The sequence below is a fragment of the Delphinus delphis genome, chromosome 10 (genome assembly GCF_949987515.2).
Source record: "Delphinus delphis chromosome 10, mDelDel1.2, whole genome shotgun sequence".
NCBI classification, from domain to species: Eukaryota; Metazoa; Chordata; class Mammalia; order Artiodactyla; family Delphinidae; genus Delphinus; species Delphinus delphis.
Window position 1 is genome coordinate 76,470,227 of NC_082692.2, and position 18,087 is coordinate 76,488,313.

The window sequence follows — 18,087 nt, forward strand, 5'->3', positions numbered from 1 at the left end:
AAACTCATGTTCTGTCTCCTGCTTCTGTCTCCTGTCACAAGCTGTGGATCCCAACTTCAGTTTCTTATTAATCCTATTTCTTATGCATCTTGCCAAGTACAGCTCTTTATTGTATTGTCTGAAAAAATAATTAGTTTCTCCTCCATTTTTTCATTAAGCATTCCATCCATATAGAAGTCCCCAAAGTAACTGTCAAATGGTGCTCTGTCTTCTTAATAATGTAGCTCGAATGTAGTCAGGAATACTTTTTTTTTCTCATGGTATTTTTTTTTTTCTCATGATAGTATTTTTTTTTCTCCTGGTATTTTTTTCTCATGGTATTAGTGTAGTCAGGATTATTTATTTTTTTCTCCTGGTATTAGTGTAGTCAGAAATATTTTTTTTTTTTTCTTTTTTGCGGTACGCGGGCCTCTCACTGTCGTGGCCTCTCCCGTTGTGGAGCAGAGGCTCTGGACGCGCAGGCTCAGCGGCCACGGCTCACGGTCCCAGCTGCTCCGCGGTATGTGGGATCTTCCCGGACCGGGGCACGAACCCGTGTCCCCTGCATCGGCAGGCAGACTCTCAACCACTGCGCCACCAGGGAAACCCAGGAATATTTTTTTTCTCATGGTATTAGTGGTACTTAATCGCCTAGTTGAAGAATTATAGGACCAACACTACACAGCCACACCTTAAGCCAAAGTTTTTTCATTTCATGAACATATTTACTGCAGTTACCTGCTCTGATGCCTTTAAAAGTGTTCTTTAAAGTGAGTTGATAACGTTTTAAAAATCTTTTATTACCTTAAATAGGGTAGACCCTCTTTAGTATACAAAGGTGTGTGATTTTTATTTAGATATTCATGTAATTTTTCCATCAGTTTTTCCTCCATCATAATCACACAGTGTTCATGGCATTAGTCTTCTCAAGTTTAGTAGGGTAAGTCTGGGACGTTCTGTCTTTCTGTGAATGGCTGTATTTAGACAACAGCAGTTGCTTACTCCATTTTCCTGTCAGCCTGCTTAGCTTTGGGCCCCACCTACAAACACATGGTTTTATTGAAAATGTTAGTACTTTGATAATAACATTCTCTTTCCTGATTATGAAGAGCCAAGGTCAAAGCTACCAGAACGCTCTTCTCCCCAACCTAGGGCCTTGGTTGAGAGACTCCGTCCTTTGTGGAGCAGATTTGTGGAACTAGACACACAATCTAAGCTGAAATTGACCTCCAGATTTGGCTAACATCAGAACTGCCCAGAACTTTCCACCCGTTCAAATATTACTATAGCAAGATATTTAAAGAGGGGACTCTGGAGCTGTCTGAGTTTGAATCCTGGCTCCACTACTTGCTTAATGGATGGATCTAAATACCAAATAAATTAACCTTTCTAGGTGTAGTATCTTCATCCATAAAATGGGAATAGTATTGTCAGGAGCAAATAAGATAATCCATGGACGTTGATCCCTTGTCAGTGGTCGGTAAATGTTAATATGTAAAGAATCCGTGTGGGGCTTCCCTGGTGGCGCAGTGGTTGGGAGTCCGCCTGCCAATGCAGGGGACGTGGGTTCGTGCCCCGGTCTGGGAGGATCCCACATGCCGCGAAGCGGCTGGGCCCGTGAGCCATGGCCGCTGAGCCTGCGCGTCCGGAGCCTGTGCTCCGCAACGGGAGAGGCCACAGCTGTGAGAGGCCCGTGTACCACAAAAAAAGAAAAAAGAAAAAAAAAAAGAATCCGTGTGAAGTGGAGGTTAAAAGCTGCTTACTAGGGGAGTGGTCTTGAGCAGATTACCCTCTGACCTGCCTCATAATGTATAATGAGGATAATAGGGATAATAGTGAAGTTTATTACTTTGATTTCAGAATTAGGTGAGATGATTCTTGTAAAGCACAATGTCTTTAGCAACAGTATCAGCTCTTAGTACTGTTAGTGGCTGTTTTCATTGTTCTCAAAACAGTTTCCTTGATCCCACTTTTGAAGGTGCTGATATGGGAGCTCAGGAATATGGGTTTTATTTTTAATGAAGTTTTCTAGTCATCAAGTCCAGCACTGGTCTTTGGTCCAGCATTTAAGGAACCGCTGTTTCCATCATTCATGGCCATCAGTGGGCTGCCACATCCTGCCACTTAAATCCTGAAATGAAAGTGTAAATGAAATCCCTGGTATTTTTCATTATGATTTTGTTTTTCACAGTGACCGCTTTCTTTGCTGTCAGTATAAATAGATCCCATCTGTAACTCTTATAATTGCATTTGTTTCTTTCCCATCAGTCATCAGTTTAGTCCCTAAAAATATAATAGTGATTCCTAAAGTTTATGAAGATGTCCATCAGAGTCCTTATTTTGATCACAAACCTGGGACAGAATGAAAAACAAGAAGGCTGGCCATTTTTTCATTTTGCTGATTTGCTCCTTTTTATATTCCCCTTGTGTGCCCGATTTATATTATGCAACCCAATGCCTGCTCTTCCCGCTGTGGGTAACAAGGGCGAGGAAATTAGAGTATGTCCTGCCCTGAAAGCACTATGTTCTGATATTCTGCAGGGAAGTTCCTTGTTGGGTCCTTTTTTAAAGCTCTGCAGTGTGTCCAAAACATTGCAGGATTTTCAAGCACAACCAACACAGATATCTGGATTTCAGAGAGAAGCCTTGACAGCCCATCTCTTGATATTCTCAGAATTAAGATGGAGAAGTGAGTATTTGTGGTAGATTGAAAAACTCTTCCTAGGGAATTCTGGATAATGTACCACTGTAATGACGGGGAGTTCTATCTTGGGCCCTGGCCTTTTGAACATTTTTATCATCAACTTGACAAAGGAGATATATTTATTAAAGTTGCGAAATGGCATATTGCCGGGAGGCCTAGGTCTGAAATTAGATGACAAAATCAGGATCTCCCCAGCTCCTGAGAGGCAGGAATGATGGGTGAAAATTAAATAGGATGTAGTAGAGAAGCAACAGGCAGTGCAGCCAAATGGAAAAGTTGTACAGACTTTGCTTCAAATCACAGTGTCAGTGCTTGCATTCCAAGTTAGCGAGTCTCAGTTTTCCCCTTGTAATAATGGGTATATTGGTAGGTTATACGGTTTTCCTATGGGATATGACATAAAATCACAGTGAGGAACATAATGACTTCTCAGTAGTATTGGCTGTTTTTTTTATAGTTGTCTCATTTTTAGGTTAAAATAGAATTTCTGCTTTAATGTGGATCTGACTTAACAGTCACATGAAAAAGATGGGAGGATCTGTTTTGCCTGCAGAATTCCTTAATGCTTTTCTTCTCAACCTTATTTTCTCTTCTCACCGGCTCCCTAAGGAGCCTTTTTAGATATTTTCCCCCGTTTCACCCCCCAGCCCTTGAAATTTTAATATCATAGATAGACTGTCCTGTCTGATTACGTACTCTATGTATGTCTGTGCTTTAAAGATGAAAATAGTAATGTATTTTGCCCCAAAGAACAAACTTTCACCCTGCTGGGGCAGTGACCCCTGTTAGAGTGATACCATAATGTATTAAGAACTCAGGACTTCCAGAGTCCCTCAAGAATGTTCGTAGGTCAAGATCTCAGAGGTATGTGTCCAAAATTTAAAAAAAAAAAAATTGTTGTTAATTACAGAAGCACTACATGTATTCGCAAAATAGATAGCTTTCTAGATCATATTAGCATCTTTTTTTTAAGATGCTAATATGATCATGTTTAAGTAATTTATTTGATATTTGCTACTTGTGTGTTCATTTCAGCCCTCCACAGGTGTTAACGTACTGGCATCTTTTTACTCCCACCCCAGAGGTAACCACCATTGACAGTTTAGCAAGCTTCTTCGTAATCTTTGTTTATTTTTTGTCACCGGTTTTAATTTTATTTAATTTTTTCTTTACAAGATATGACGTAATTCCGTAGTATTTGCTCTGCAGCTAGCTTTTTCCCATTGAATGCTATCAGATACTCCTTCCTCCATTTTAAGTTTCTATGGATCTTTTAAATTTAACTTTTAAATAGGTAATGTCTAAATATAGTTCAAAGTTCAAAGGGCATAAGGGAGTAAGTAGTGAAAAATCTCCTGTTCTTATTTCCTTTTCATCTACTAGCATTGTGCTTTCTTAAATACGCTTCCAGAGGTATTTTATGTACATACAGTAAATATATGTATATCATCGTGTATTTTCTCATTTTTGTAAACACAAATGGTAGCGTATTATAATGTATGTTAGGTTTTTCACTAAAACATATAACTTGGAAGTTTTACCATTTCAGCTTTAAGAGGTTTCTTTTTCTTTCTTTCTTTTCCCCCAAATTCCACGCTATTCCAATGCATTGATTTGTCGTAGTTTAGCTAACTAGCCCTTTGGTGATGGCTATTTATCTCCTTTCTAAGTTTGGTTACAACTGCTGATGCTGCCATGACTAACCTTGACCTTGCATGAATGCAAGTATATCTGTAGAGTTAACACCAGGCTCCAAGGAGTGCACGTTTGCAATTTTAATATTACTACCAAATTTTCTTCCATAGAGACTGTTTCTGTTTCTTAGTGTAAATGAAGGTGCTTATTTGAATACATTTTTGTTAACAGTGTATAATCAAACATCTTGGTGTTGACAAATTTTGTAGGTGAAAGAATGCATCTCTATAATTTTAATTTGTGTTTCTCCATATCAGTGTGGCACAGCAACTTTTCCTGTGTCAAGGGGCCATTTGTGTTTCGTCTTTTTTTTTTGAACTGTTGGTTTATATCCGTTGACCATTTTTATGTGGGGTTTTGGGTTTATCGATTTCTAGAATCTCTTGGTATACTGAAGAACTTTCCTTTCTGTGGTATGAATTCCAAATGTTTTTGCAGATCATTTGTCTTTTGATGTTTCTTATGGTGTGTTCTGCAATCAGAAAATTAAATATTTAATGTATTTGATTTTATCAGTCTTTCTGATGTTGAGGTTTTACATGATATGGAAAAATGCTTTCCCTACTTCAGATTTCCCCACAACGGCTTCTTGCGCTTTACTTATTTATTTTAAATATTTAAATATAGGAACTATTGGGAATTTATCCGAGTGTAGGATTATCTACTTTTGAACCATTAGATGTGGAAGTAGTTAGCAAGTCCTTACTGTTGGATATTTACATTATCGCCAGTTCTTTCATACTGTAAACAAAAGGCCAGATGGTAAATATTTTAAGTTTTTTTTTTTTTTGTCTCTTTTACAACTGTTTAACTCTGGAATTACAGCACGGAAACAATCATAGGTAATGCATACTTGAATACGTGTGTCTGTGTTCCAATAAAACTTCATTTACGAACACACATGGTGGGCTGTGGGCGACCCACATGCTATAGTTGGCAAACTCTTGTTTTATAGCATGGGTTAGTCCCGTAGGTCTGGAATTGACTCAGTGGTCTGTCACTTACTATGTGAATGCAAGTTTCCTAGCTTCTGAGCCTCAATTTCTTTATCTGAGAAATGGAGAAACTAGTATATACTTGACAGGAGTTGTTGAAAGGATCAAAGAAGATAAAATATAAGAAGCTTTCATCGCAATGCCTGGCACATTGTTGAATATCCTTCAAGTGGATGATGCCTTCCTCATTGATGTCACTTTATGGCTGTATACTATTAAATGTCACTTAGTCGTTTATCGCAGAGCTGGGACTAGGGTGTCAAAAAACTCAGCAATCAAGGGGAATTATATTTTAGTGCAATATTTGTGATTGCTGGCTTTTCCTTTTGCCTCAGACGCCAGGATGTCTTTGCACAGGACTGTTAACTGAATATCGTTAAAGTTTTTATATTTTGCTCATCATAGGTTTTTGTGTTTACTTTAAACCTTAAAATACTTCATTGAGATATTATTTATTTTGATGACTGAGTTTTTGGTGAGTGCCTCACCTTAATCCTAGCCCTTTTGAGCAGATATTTATTTATTGAGTACCTTCTGTGTACCGCGTGAACCAAGTAGGCAAGTATCTGACGTCATGGAGTTAATTTTCTCATGGACCATATACTAGAAAGAGAAATACACGAGGTCAAGGAAATAGAGCATGGATGAGGGGACTATTTTAAATAGATAGGTTAGCAGAGACTCCTCTGATCTGATGAAATGAAGGGAGTTAGTGTTCTTTTTATCACTGTCGCTTCTGCTAATTTCTCCCATTTTCTTTATAGATCCCCTTTATTGGAAGTTCTGCACGCTGTAAATTTATTGAAATAGAAAAAAGTACAAGTTAAAGCGAACTCTTCACAGTGTGTCGGAAAGACAGAATCCATCATGCTGCTTTGGCTTTACCTCATAACTGTGGCGCTTTATGTCTAGACATTTCCCCAGATAGCATTTAATAGTTAATACATTTGGGGGCGTGCATTCCTCCTTTTATAGTTGTCGCAGGAAGGGTGTTAATCATCCTGTCTGTACCCTCTGAAGTGTTTCCCAGCCCCACACACCCGCTCCACCTCAGGCCCCTCAGCTGTTGAGTGAGCGCCTCATAAAACGGTTTTAAATTTCTTGTTCTTTTCCTCTCAGCCCTGAGGTCAGGGGGTTGGTCTGTACCCTCGTATTCCTTGCAAACACCAAACTCCTGAATTCTGTCTGGGAATTTTTCCCTTTTTTCTGCTTGCGATTGGGATGTCTCCTGAGCTGACGCAGGTTATATTCCACAGCCCTTTGTGGGGCGTGGTACTGACAATAGCAATGGTGTGAAAAAGGCCTCCTACTCAAAGACAGGAAGTCCCAGCATTGTCTGAACCAGACTGAACTAGGCCCTAACTGTCTGCTTTGTTTCCCTCCTGGAGAAGCAACTCTGACCTTTGGGAATGTTGCATCCTCACTTCGGCAAGTCTTCCGTGTGTAGTAATTTGTGTTTTGGCTTGCTTCTGAGGCAGAAGACTTCAGGGAGAGGCCACTGTCCCCATTAAGACTTTCAGGGGTTCCTGTCCTGTGACCTCTGCGTTACCAAGGGTGTAAATTTACAGCCAGGGATTTCAGGGCCCGTACCCTGCCCTCTTGTCTAAATGAGATCTTTAAACCCTTACCCAAGTCTATCCTCTCCTCTAGGGAAAGAGGAAAGGAAGGAAGGGGAATCAGTAGATGTTATCCTTATATATTCCATCAGTATGCGTTCCTGATTTTTATCTTTGTAATTTGACATTTTCATCTTAGTGATGCATGTAGAAAGCATTGAATGATTTAACGGTTGGTATTTTCAAACTAACATTCTGATGATCACCTGTATTTTTTGGGTCACAAATAGCAGAAAGTCTGCTCAAGCTGTTTTGAATACAAAGACACTTAAAATTCAGAAGTCTAGAGATAAAATTTGAATTTCAGCATTTGTTTGGTCAGGTCCTACCCCCACCCCCCACCCCTGATCCCCGCACACACCTTTTTCCTTGTCAGCTTTGGTCTCCAGCTGATTCCCTCTTGGTTCCAAGTCAGTCCTTTCCCTGCCTCCTCTTCACTCCCATTCAGGGAAGACGGTAGGTTCTTCCTTCAGCCTCTGAACAAAAGTCTGGAGCCTGCTTTTGAGTAGTATCAACCTAAACCATTCCCATTGGCCAGAGAAATCCCCCGTGCTCATTGGTTTAGTCCTGGCTTAACGCCCCTTCCTGAGTCAATCTCTTGTGAAGGAGGATGGGATTAAACAGCCAGACGACGAATCAGGTGCTATTTCTGGAACCAGGAGCAGGGTCACACCATCCAGAATTTAGGGTTCGGTTGTGGTTCCCAGAAGAAAGTATAGATAATCATGTTTATTCAGCACTGTTAGTATGTGCCGAGTGCTGGCGGATGTGCTCTGTATATAATAATTTCTTTAATCCTCACCACGTCCTTTTGGTTACTCTCACGAATGTATCTAATGAGGGTGAATGTTAGCTAGAATATCAACAAAATTTAACATGCCTGTTTGATTCTTCCAGGTGTTACAGGAAGACTTCTTGTAGTATTTAGAACTCTTTGGAATTTTAAAATTGATCTGATATAATCTGGTAATTTGTGTGTAAGGAAATTGAATCATTATAAGACTTGACCACTGCCACATTCAGCTCCACTTTTTAGAGTTGAAACTGGAATGAAGAGCAAATTCGTGACATGGCCGTCACCATGGGCCACTCTGGCACTCTTGACAGACATTGGTAATTGGTCTTGTTTTTATTCATAAGTAATCATACAATCATATGGAGCTAATGTGTGAGTTAAAGCTCATTTGCCACCCTTGAACTAGAACTTGAGTGGCTGGTCTCCTTACCGAGTACTTTTTCCACTATGCCATGTGACCTTCTTATCCCTGGATGACTGTTTATATTGTTTTATGGGGACAGTCAGAATTCTGAAAGAAAAGATCTTTGTCATATGATGAGTGTTGATTGCTTGAAGACATACTTGACTTGCAGGTTGAAGACTTCAGGTCCAGAACCAACTTACCTACAGTTTATAAACACTTTAGATGTTTGGCATTGGACGGTAAAAATTGTGACTTTTTTGTTGATTGCTCAGATGCCTTTTTTAAGCAATTTTATGTGGTATTTACAAGAAACAAAAATAAAGTTGGCCCAACTTTAAACAATGTTAGTTAGATTTTAAGTGGATAAACCATCGCAGTCAGTAGTAAAAAGCTTGCTTGCATGTTTGGATGTGGGTGGATTGTGCTTGAAAGTTAACAGTTTTTAATCCGAGCTGCGTGCGAACATGCAGAGTTACAGCCATTTTCTTGGAAAGACCTTTAGAATCTTCTCGTCTGTGAATTACATTTATGCTCGTGGTGCGTGCTTTTCTACTGTCATCTCACACACCCATGCAGACATCACTAGTCAGTCAGTCAGTCAGTCGAGTCAGTCAGTCCGTCCGTCCTTATGAGCCTCTACTCAGCCTGGGGGCCTGTGGCTTAGAACTCCCCGGTAATCATGATTGGCATTTCCACTCTTTGTAATACCCTCACTTTTTAGAATAGTAAAATAGGCTTCAGAGAGACCTTCAGGATAAGGATTAGAATCTGGGACCTGTAATGTAGAGATTCATGCTGTTCCACACTTTACTTGAAATTAATTTTAAACATCTAGTCCTAAAATAGAGGTTCTGGGAAGTTAAACAAATAACACTTGGTATTAAAAAATGAGTAAAGTAGTGCCCATTTCTGGTGTTACTGTCTGATCTTATTTCTTGTATTGTGGTTAGATATTGATAGTTACCTTAAAACACATCATTGATGTGAAATGGAGGAATGAAGTTTTTATACCTAAAATTTAAAAACAAAAAAGTTGCCGAACTATTTGGTTATCTGTAAGGTAAATTTATGTTTTCTTAACTGGCTTAAAAATTTGAAAATTCCTGTTAATAACGCTAAACAAATTCATACTTATGCATGAATAAAATGAAAACAGTGGAGATCACCAATATGAATGCTTTTTAAAAAGCACATTTTCCATTTTTCATGTATACAACAATAAACGCACGAAAGGTAATTAGCTACCAGGAGTAGAAAATGCAAAAGAATTGTAAGTTAAGTCCCATAACGCTTTTTAATTAAAAAATGGAATAGTTTAAGATGTGTTTTAGATTTGGGAGAAAGAGCATTAATTATAATGTTAGGTTAAAAAATGAATACACTTATTTTTGGATTGTTGCTGTTGGTTAAAAGTAGACACCAAGATGCAGGGTAATCACGCTGGATCCAGGTAATGTTTTTAATATAAATTCCCTGAGGGAGGCATTAATAAGCATATTTGACTAAAAGCAGCACATAACATGTATATCAGTTTTGTTTTTAATTAGATTTAGACAGAATTCATTATTTTTAATGGCTTTTCATTAGTGAATAGAAACCATTATGTGGATATATTATGGTAAAATAAATTCAAGGTGTATGCTTGTTTTCTCCAAAGAACCTCATGTATTTAAAGAAACCATTGTTTGGAATACAAATCATAGACATTTGAAATTCCTTGCTTTTAGACAAAAGTATGATTTATATGCTTTAAAGATAGCAATTTTTTTTGTTTGTTTTTTGGCTGTGTTGGGTCTTCGTTGCTGTGCGCGGGCTTTCTCTAGTTGTGGCGAACGGGGGCTACTCTTCGTTGCAGTGCGCAGTCTTCTCATTGTGGTGACTTCTCTTGTTGCGGAGCACAGGCTCTTGGCGCGTGGCCTTCAGCAGTTGTGGCACGTGGGCTCAGTAGTTGTGGTTTTGGGGCTCTAGAGCGCAGACTCAGTAGTTGTGGTGCAGGGGCTTATTTGCTCCGCGGCATGTGGGATCTTCCCGGGCCAGGGCTCAAACCCGTGTCCCCTGCATTGGCAGGCGGATTCTTAACCACTGCGCCACCAGGGAAGCCCCCTAAAGAGAGCACTTTTATCTCTTTTTCTCAGGTCAGGTATTAACAGTGAACTACACTGAAGCGAGATGATTTACTTAAACTATAGAAAAGTCTTATTGCTAACCAATTATATTTGCTTATCTTAGATTTTCAAGTAATATTGCTGGAGGTGGGGGGCGAGAGATTGAGATGTGTCTCTCAGATTTTTATTTGATTTTCCTTTGAACACAGTAACTTAGTTTTGGTTCAGAATTTATGCATGGCAACCAAGTTCTTTGGGTTAAATTGGCCTTAAACGCTGAACATCAAGCGGGATCTCAGACGTGGGCCCAGATTTACAGTATTTGCCATTATTTTCACGTGGGAAATTGTCTACCTGAAACAGGCCAGTTGGAATTAATCTCCAGTTGTGTGATTTATTCACCCTGCTGTAGAAATATGTCTTCCTGGTGCTAATGTACTGAATTGTAACATCTCAAAATGAGAAAAATACAGTGACTTATTAATGGTACACCAAGGAGGTGGAAGTGGGTTCTTTTAATGCACAAATGAGCCATAATTTAAGCTAATAATGTTGTTCTTTAATGATAATTTTGTAAGGTGAATTTCTCCAATTTTAAAAGGTTGTTATAGAACCTTAAATAATGAAATATCATTCACGAGCTTGCTATGCTTTCTTTAGGCCACCTCTCTTCCTTTGGCATTGCTCTGTACAGATTTCTTTCTTGTAAAGAGGATATGAGAACAACCCCAGCATTATCTGTAAATCAGTGCCCATCTCCTTCGTCTGTTAGGCCATAGACCTACCCTCAAGTGTATAATAGTAAAGCCGTAAAATCCGGATATTAAAATGTAACCCACTTGGGACTTCCCTGTTGGCGCAGTGGTTAAGATTCCGCACTCCCAATGCAGGGGGCCTGGGTTCAATACCTGGTCAGGGAACTAGATCCCACGTGCCGCAACTAAGGAGCCTGCCTGCTGCAACTAAGACCTAGTGCAACCAAATAAATAAATAAATAAATACTTAAAAAATATATAGCCCACTTAACAAAACTTAGATTTTATTTGGCATCTGTGAGTTTCATAAATATGTCTTCCTCTTTCTTCCAACCTTTATTCAGAGCTCATGGGTTTTCTCACTAATTTCCATGTTTGGTTCCATCATTCAGTCTCAGATACCACATTGCATTTTCTGTCTCGGCTCCTAAATCTTCAGTCTGAGACAGTTTTTTGTAGTGTTTCCTTGTTTGTCATGATCTCAACGTTTTGGGGGAATATTGGCCAAGTATCTTACAGAATGTTCCTCAGTTTGGGTTTGTCTGATGTTTTCCTGGTGATTGGGATTATGGATTTTTAGAAAGAATCCCACAGTGGTAATGCACCCTTCTTATCACATCCTATCAGGATGTGCATGATAATCTATGATATCGAAGGTGAGGTTGACCTTCATTGCTTGGCTATATACAGGTCAGGCTTCTCCACTGGGAAGTTGCCTTTTTCCTCTTTATTTTTACTTCATTTCTGGGAAGCTAGTCCCTAAATGTGGTGGGTGCTAGGATTAAACTTCACCTCCTAAAGGGCTCACCTGTACTTTTGATTCTTGTCCTCTGCCCACATGGGAAACACTTGGACCTAGTAAATTTCTCTGCACTTCAGGGAATGACTCCCTTCAAGTGTCACCTTCTCTGGAAGGTGTGTCCTCAGGCAGGTGAGGGCCCCTCCTCTCTCTTTTGGTACCACAGAATGCCTGCTTCCACCTGCCTTAGTCATTGGCTGGACTGCAGGGTTGTTTCCTCCATTATATAGTCAGATTCTGGAGGGGTTGCTGCACATTTTGTAACATAATAACAGTGACACTAATCACAGCGGCCACCGCTTACTGAGTTTCTATTGTTTGATACTGTTCTAGGTACTTTATGTGGATTATCTCATCTAATCCTCATAACCACCCTTGGACAATGACACCACCGATTTTCCGCATTGTACAGATGAGAAGACAGAGCCATAGGCAGCTTAAGTCGCCCAAGGGAACTGTGGCAGCTCTGCCGCCTGGCCACCATTTCTTAGCACTGAGGCGCTGGTACTGAGCAGGTGTTGAGTCAATATTGAAATGACTGTGGTGGTGAATTTATGCACAAGACTAATTTTCCTTCTTGATTGACCTTCTTTGATTAGAGAGCTCTGTTAAAGCATCGGAAAAATAAGAGAGTCTTAAACATAATCGTGTTTCCCCAAAGGCTTTTGAAAGCAAAGTTCTATCATACTCCTTTCTTTTAAAAACCATAATTGCCTTTGGTGGGCTTGTTGAATTTGCACACAGATTCTGTCATGCGCATGGATCGATCCTATCTTTGCAGTTTATATTACTTTATCACTGTTCAGATTAATGTAACATAATAATGATGAAAGAAAGGAGTATTTACTTCTGAAGTTGACATCCTTAGTCTTGAGACCAGGAAATGAGAAAGACTTTGGAAGAAGTCAGCAGATAGAAGTGTAAAATTAAAACCAAAGTAATGCACAGAAAACATGTTGTAGTGTCATTAGAAGACAGAACTGTGGAAGACTCTTTAATCTCATCTTCCAATTCATGTATTTGTGCCAAAAATATGTATACTAGGAACTCAGTGTCTGTAGGGTTCTGTGCTAGACATTGGAATAAACTTGAACAAGACGGGGAAGGAGCCTGTTCTCATAGAGAGTAATGAGCTGGTGGGGAAGCCAGACACTAAGGAGTAAACAATAAATTACATTTGTGGTAAAATGTCCATAGGAAAACAAGAACCCATTGCTGGGATAGTATAGAACCCAGTGCATCTCTCACGGAAGCCTCCCTGACAAGGGGATATTTTACACTGAGGTCAAGGAATTCCTTGACCTTGAAATTCCTTCAGCCAGGAATTTCAGATACATTCACTAAATGCATTAAAAAGCAAATATTTTTCATTCTAGATTGAAAGAGAATCAGTGCTAGTTCCCTTGGTACTAATATGTTGGCGGTATGTCTCCATCAAGATCTCATTCCTGGGGATTTCCCTGGTGGTCCAGTGGTTGAGAATCTGCCTTCCAATGCAGGGGATGCGGGTTCGATCCCTGGTCGGGGAACTAAGATCCCACATGCCTCGGGACAACTAAGCCCGTGCGCCACAACTAATGAGCCCGTGTGCCACAACGAAAGATCCTGCATGCCTCAATGAAGATCCCACGTGCAACAGCTAAGACCCGATGCAGCCAAAAATAAAGAAAATAAATAATATAAGAAAATAAATAATAAAATAAATCTTAAAAAAAAAAAATCTCATTCCTTCCGGACTGTCAACAGGTGAACGGGAAGTTACTCTTGGCAGACAAACTGCCCTGTGGTTTCTACCCCTGAGCCCCATGCCTCCCTTTTTGAGAAGGTAGCCTTGCGTAGTAGGTTGCCATGTCAGAGTTGCTGAGTAGATCAAAATGGGTCCAGATGCCAAAATGCAAGTATTCTAAGAAAGAGTTGCTAAGAGGGCACTAAAATGCACATGACTTTCTCTTCTTAGTTTAGATGGATAATGTCAGACCTGAGAGAGGAAGGCTTCTTGCTGATTGTTTTCCCTCCTTCAAAACTAGGTTTCAGTTAACCACAGTGTTTTTTTAGTGTCATGTTTTTAACTTAAAGGCATTTATTCAAAGTTCTGAAAAACAAAGCTTCAATGCTATGAGACTTGTGCAACTGAAAATGATTAATGGTATAATTCTCAGTCCTTTATAAAGTGTCTTAACCCTGAAGAGATTTATACAGTGTGGAATGGCAGTGGTGCTTCAGTGTGAGAATAGGTAATCAATACCTGCAAGCTTAGAAAAAGTGTTCTGTTTCCACCACTAATGACACAGAGGTTTTTGCAAGGCAAGGGTGTCTGGAGCATGAAGCACTCCAGAGAAGAATTAATTTAAAATCTGAAGTGGAAGATCAGTTTCAATTAAAATTGCACTTGAACGTATATTGGGTAGAGGTGGGAAAGCAAGCATGGAGTCGGCTTAAATCTTCAGATTGTTACCAGTGAATAAATGAATCTCACTGGTATGAACCCTGATTATATTTTTATAGAGGGCTAAATTATATTTCACCCATGTCTGGCAGGTTATGAGAAATAATATGAATGGCAAGTACTTATCAGAGCTTAAAGAGTATTTTTTTTAATCAGTAGGATAACTACCAGGTGTCTATGTGTTTTTACAAATGATGGCTTGCATTCTTATTTCTTTGGAGTCATATGTGTTTGGACTGATTTTCACCATGCATTTTTTTCCATTGAGTGCAATTTTGTTGTAGTACTGAGTTTCTGAAAGGCGTTACACACACACACACACACACACACACACACACACACCATTAAAACGTTAGTTTCCATAATTCAAGCATACAGGCCCAGTTGCAGCTAGCCAGAATTTACATTATGGTCAACTATCAAATATGTCAACAAGTACTTTATTCCATTTTTCAATGGATCCTTTTGGCATCTGTAAGAAAATTTAGAGCAGACAGGATAATTGGAGCCTTCTGTCCCCTTTCCCCTCCTTTTTTTCTTCAAATATATTGATGCAAGATGAAAATAAAGTTTGGCTCCAACCTATGCAAATGCACACTCTGTTCCTTTATGACTCATCTCATGCAGTCTTAGGGAATTTGACCAAGAGGTGAAATGACATGAGGGAAAAGCCCTTGACAATTCCTAATGTAGTTGGAGTCCTACAGTAAAGCAAATGGCGATGTTAACTTTTTCTAGAAAGTGTTATGGTGCTTATAAGTGATTTTGATAAGAGCCCAGAGGTTTTGCTAGATCTTTGCCAATCAGCGAACATGTTCTTTCTGATAGTCTCTTTTATCTTACTGCAGGAGATAAGGATTAGGGAAAATGACACAGGCATAGAGTGAGGCTGAGCTGTTTGCCAGATAGCAAGCATATGAATCATTTTTAGGGGAGCTTCATCAGTTGCCCTTGCAGCCGTGAAGTTTCCATTACTGTGACTGAAAAGATTTTCTGTTGTTGCTGCTTTTTTCATGGTACCACTGTTTATATCAGCTGTGAGCTGTGTCAGACTTAGGGGCATGGGGAAATCCGTGGCCAGGGAGTGTGTGTGGTGGAGGATTGGGCACAGGTGTGGACTTAGTAGGAGGGAGACCTATGTTAAGGTGTCCTTGTGTCTTCCATCATACAGGGCTAGGTGTAGAGTGAGGCAGAAAAATATGGGTTCATGGATGGGTTGCTCTCCTAAAGTCACTTTGGCCATTCATCCTCCTTTATTTGATATGTGAAGGAATTTAAAGCTAAAAAAACCTAGGAATACAAGTATATGTATATGTTTGTTTATACATACACTAAACTTTATTGTTTGGGAAGCCTAAATTTTATCTTCTAAAAATTATACAGTTTACACACACTACTGTATATAAAGTAGATAATCAACAAAGACCTACTGTATAGCACAGGGAACTCTCCTCAATATTCTATAATAACCCATATGGGAAAACAGCCTGAAAAAGATAGTTATATGTATGTGTATAACTGAATCACCTTGCTGTACACCTGAAACTAACGCAACATGGTAAATCAACTATACTCCAATATAAAATTAAAAAAAATTTTAATTATACCGTTTAGACTTATTCTATATCTGACTCTCAAAAAGAGATTTATCTTAATATGTCTAGCAAAAGATGTTTTTTCCAGCTGAATACTTCCACTTTGTCATGTCAAGAAGGTTAAAGGTAGGGCGCAGACAAATTTCAGAGCTTGTTATCAACTTAGTAGACATCACCCCCAGATATATAATTTCTGAATAGGGCAGAGATGCAGTTGTTGCAGTGTGTTTTCTCTATCTATGCCTGATTGGTGTCCATTAGGGTTATGTGTTACAGCTACATTCTCTTCCTCTTTTCCTGTAGCATATGTTCCCCCAAAAGTCTTTATTTATATGAATGCTGATTCTAGTCTGAAGGTAACTTTATACCCCCATTTCCTGTGAGAGTGAGGGGTTGAGAAAGAGAAGTGAGTGCCTTAATATACATGTGTTCAAACTGGCTAAATTGAAAAATCTCACAATTAGCCATAGGAAAACCCTGCCTCATTGCCCACATTATTTGTAATGACTCTCATTCCAGTGTTGTGTTACTTTTAATTTTTAATTCTTTTCCTTTTCCAGTTCAAAAATTCCTAGGAACCTAGAAGAAACTTGTGTTTAGTGTACTGTTCACAATAGCAGAACATAGTAAATTGATTAAGGTGTTTTCTTGTGAATAAATGCTCTGTTTATTTCAGGAAAATTATTTTAAAATTTTTAAAAAATGTGAACAACTCTGACGGCCCTTCTGCTCAACTCCCTTAATCTGATTACGGATAAAGTTAGCAAATGTTTGATTACAAATCAAGAAGCAAAACTATCTTAAGTAACTTTTTTCTCAAATTTTCTTGCCCTATCAAGCAAATGGCTTGGATTGATAGTCTTCCAATGCACTGACATCTTTAGGGTGGGGACATGTAGAAAATGTTAACCTTGGGAGATGCAGTGCTTGACTTTCGTGCATCATACTCATTTTATCCCTGACCCTTGAACCATAAGGATTGAAGTCTTGTTTTCTTTTAACAGGTGCCTACGGTCCTGAGCACTGGGTCACGTCTAGTGTCAGCTGTGGGGGCCATCACCAGTCACCTATAGACATTTCAGACCAGCATGCACGTGTCGGTGAAGAGTACCAGGACCTGCAACTTGATGGCTTTGACAATGAGTCTTCCAACAAAACCTGGATGAAAAACACAGGGAAAACAGGTAGACTGTGTCTTCTTTACTTGTCTGTGGAACAATATGAAATGTTTCTGGGTCTCTGGTCTTTACCTTAACCACGAGTTGCTCCTTTAGTAGTGTATGTTGCTACAGAGAACGTATAGCTGAGTGAGAGCTTTGGAATTGGCCCTTGGTTTGAGAACTGACCACTTGCTTTACTAGCTGTGTGATTTGGGACAAACTACCTAATCACTTTGTGCTTTAAAATTTTTTTTTAATATGCTAGGATAAAAATTAAAAATATATATAGATAACAAAATTGTATCAGTTTCATAGGGTTATAAGGATTAAGTGGGTCAGTCCATGTGAAGGATGCAGCATGAACTTTTAGAAATCTGTTTTACTATAGTGGCCACTAGCCACATGTGGCTATATTCAAATTTAAATTTTAATTGATTAAAAGTAAGTAAGATTAAAATTCGCTCCCTCAGTTTTACTAGCCACATATCGTTTTCTTTTCCGCTTTCTTAGGTTGCGTGTTTGCAGGGTTTGAAGCAGAGGAGACCCACATTGAGATCTCTGGATTTTTCTGGGGTGTGGGTGAGGGTCACCTCTATTTATTTTTCCAGGTTTATTAAGATATAATTGATGTATAACATTTTGCCATTTCATTTTATTGGTTGTTTCTTTTGCGGTGCCCAGCTTTTGAATTTGGTGAGTCTCATCTGTTTTTACTTTTGTTGCGTGTGCTTTTGGTGTCATATCCAAATTATCATTGCCATGGCCAATGCCAAGGAGCTTTTCCCCTATGTTTTCTTCTAGGAGTTTAATAGTTTCAGGTCTTAGATTTTAAGTCTTTAATCCATTTCAAATTAATTTTTCTGAGGGATGTAAGGTAGTGGTCCAACTTCATTCTTTGAACGTGGATGTTGCATTTTTCCAGCACCATTTATCGACGAGACTATCTTTTTCCCATTGAGTATTCTTGCCTCCTTTGTCAAATATTAGTTGACCGAATATGCATGGGTTTGTTTCTGGGCTCTAGATTCTATTCCAC

The 18,087-nt window shown here is 39.1% G+C and overlaps 1 protein-coding gene across 3 annotated transcripts in view; it reads left to right on the top strand.

Moving 5' to 3' along the window:
• PTPRG (protein tyrosine phosphatase receptor type G) overlaps positions 1 to 18,087 on the top strand; it is a 725,910-nt gene that overhangs the window by 399,552 nt on the left and 308,271 nt on the right. For all 3 annotated transcript variants that reach the window (XM_060022819.1, XM_060022820.1, XM_060022821.1), the window contains exon 3: positions 16,896 to 17,075. In XM_060022819.1, the coding sequence (XP_059878802.1) occupies positions 16,896 to 17,075 (180 nt within the window). The remainder of the gene's footprint in view (positions 1 to 16,895; positions 17,076 to 18,087) is intronic.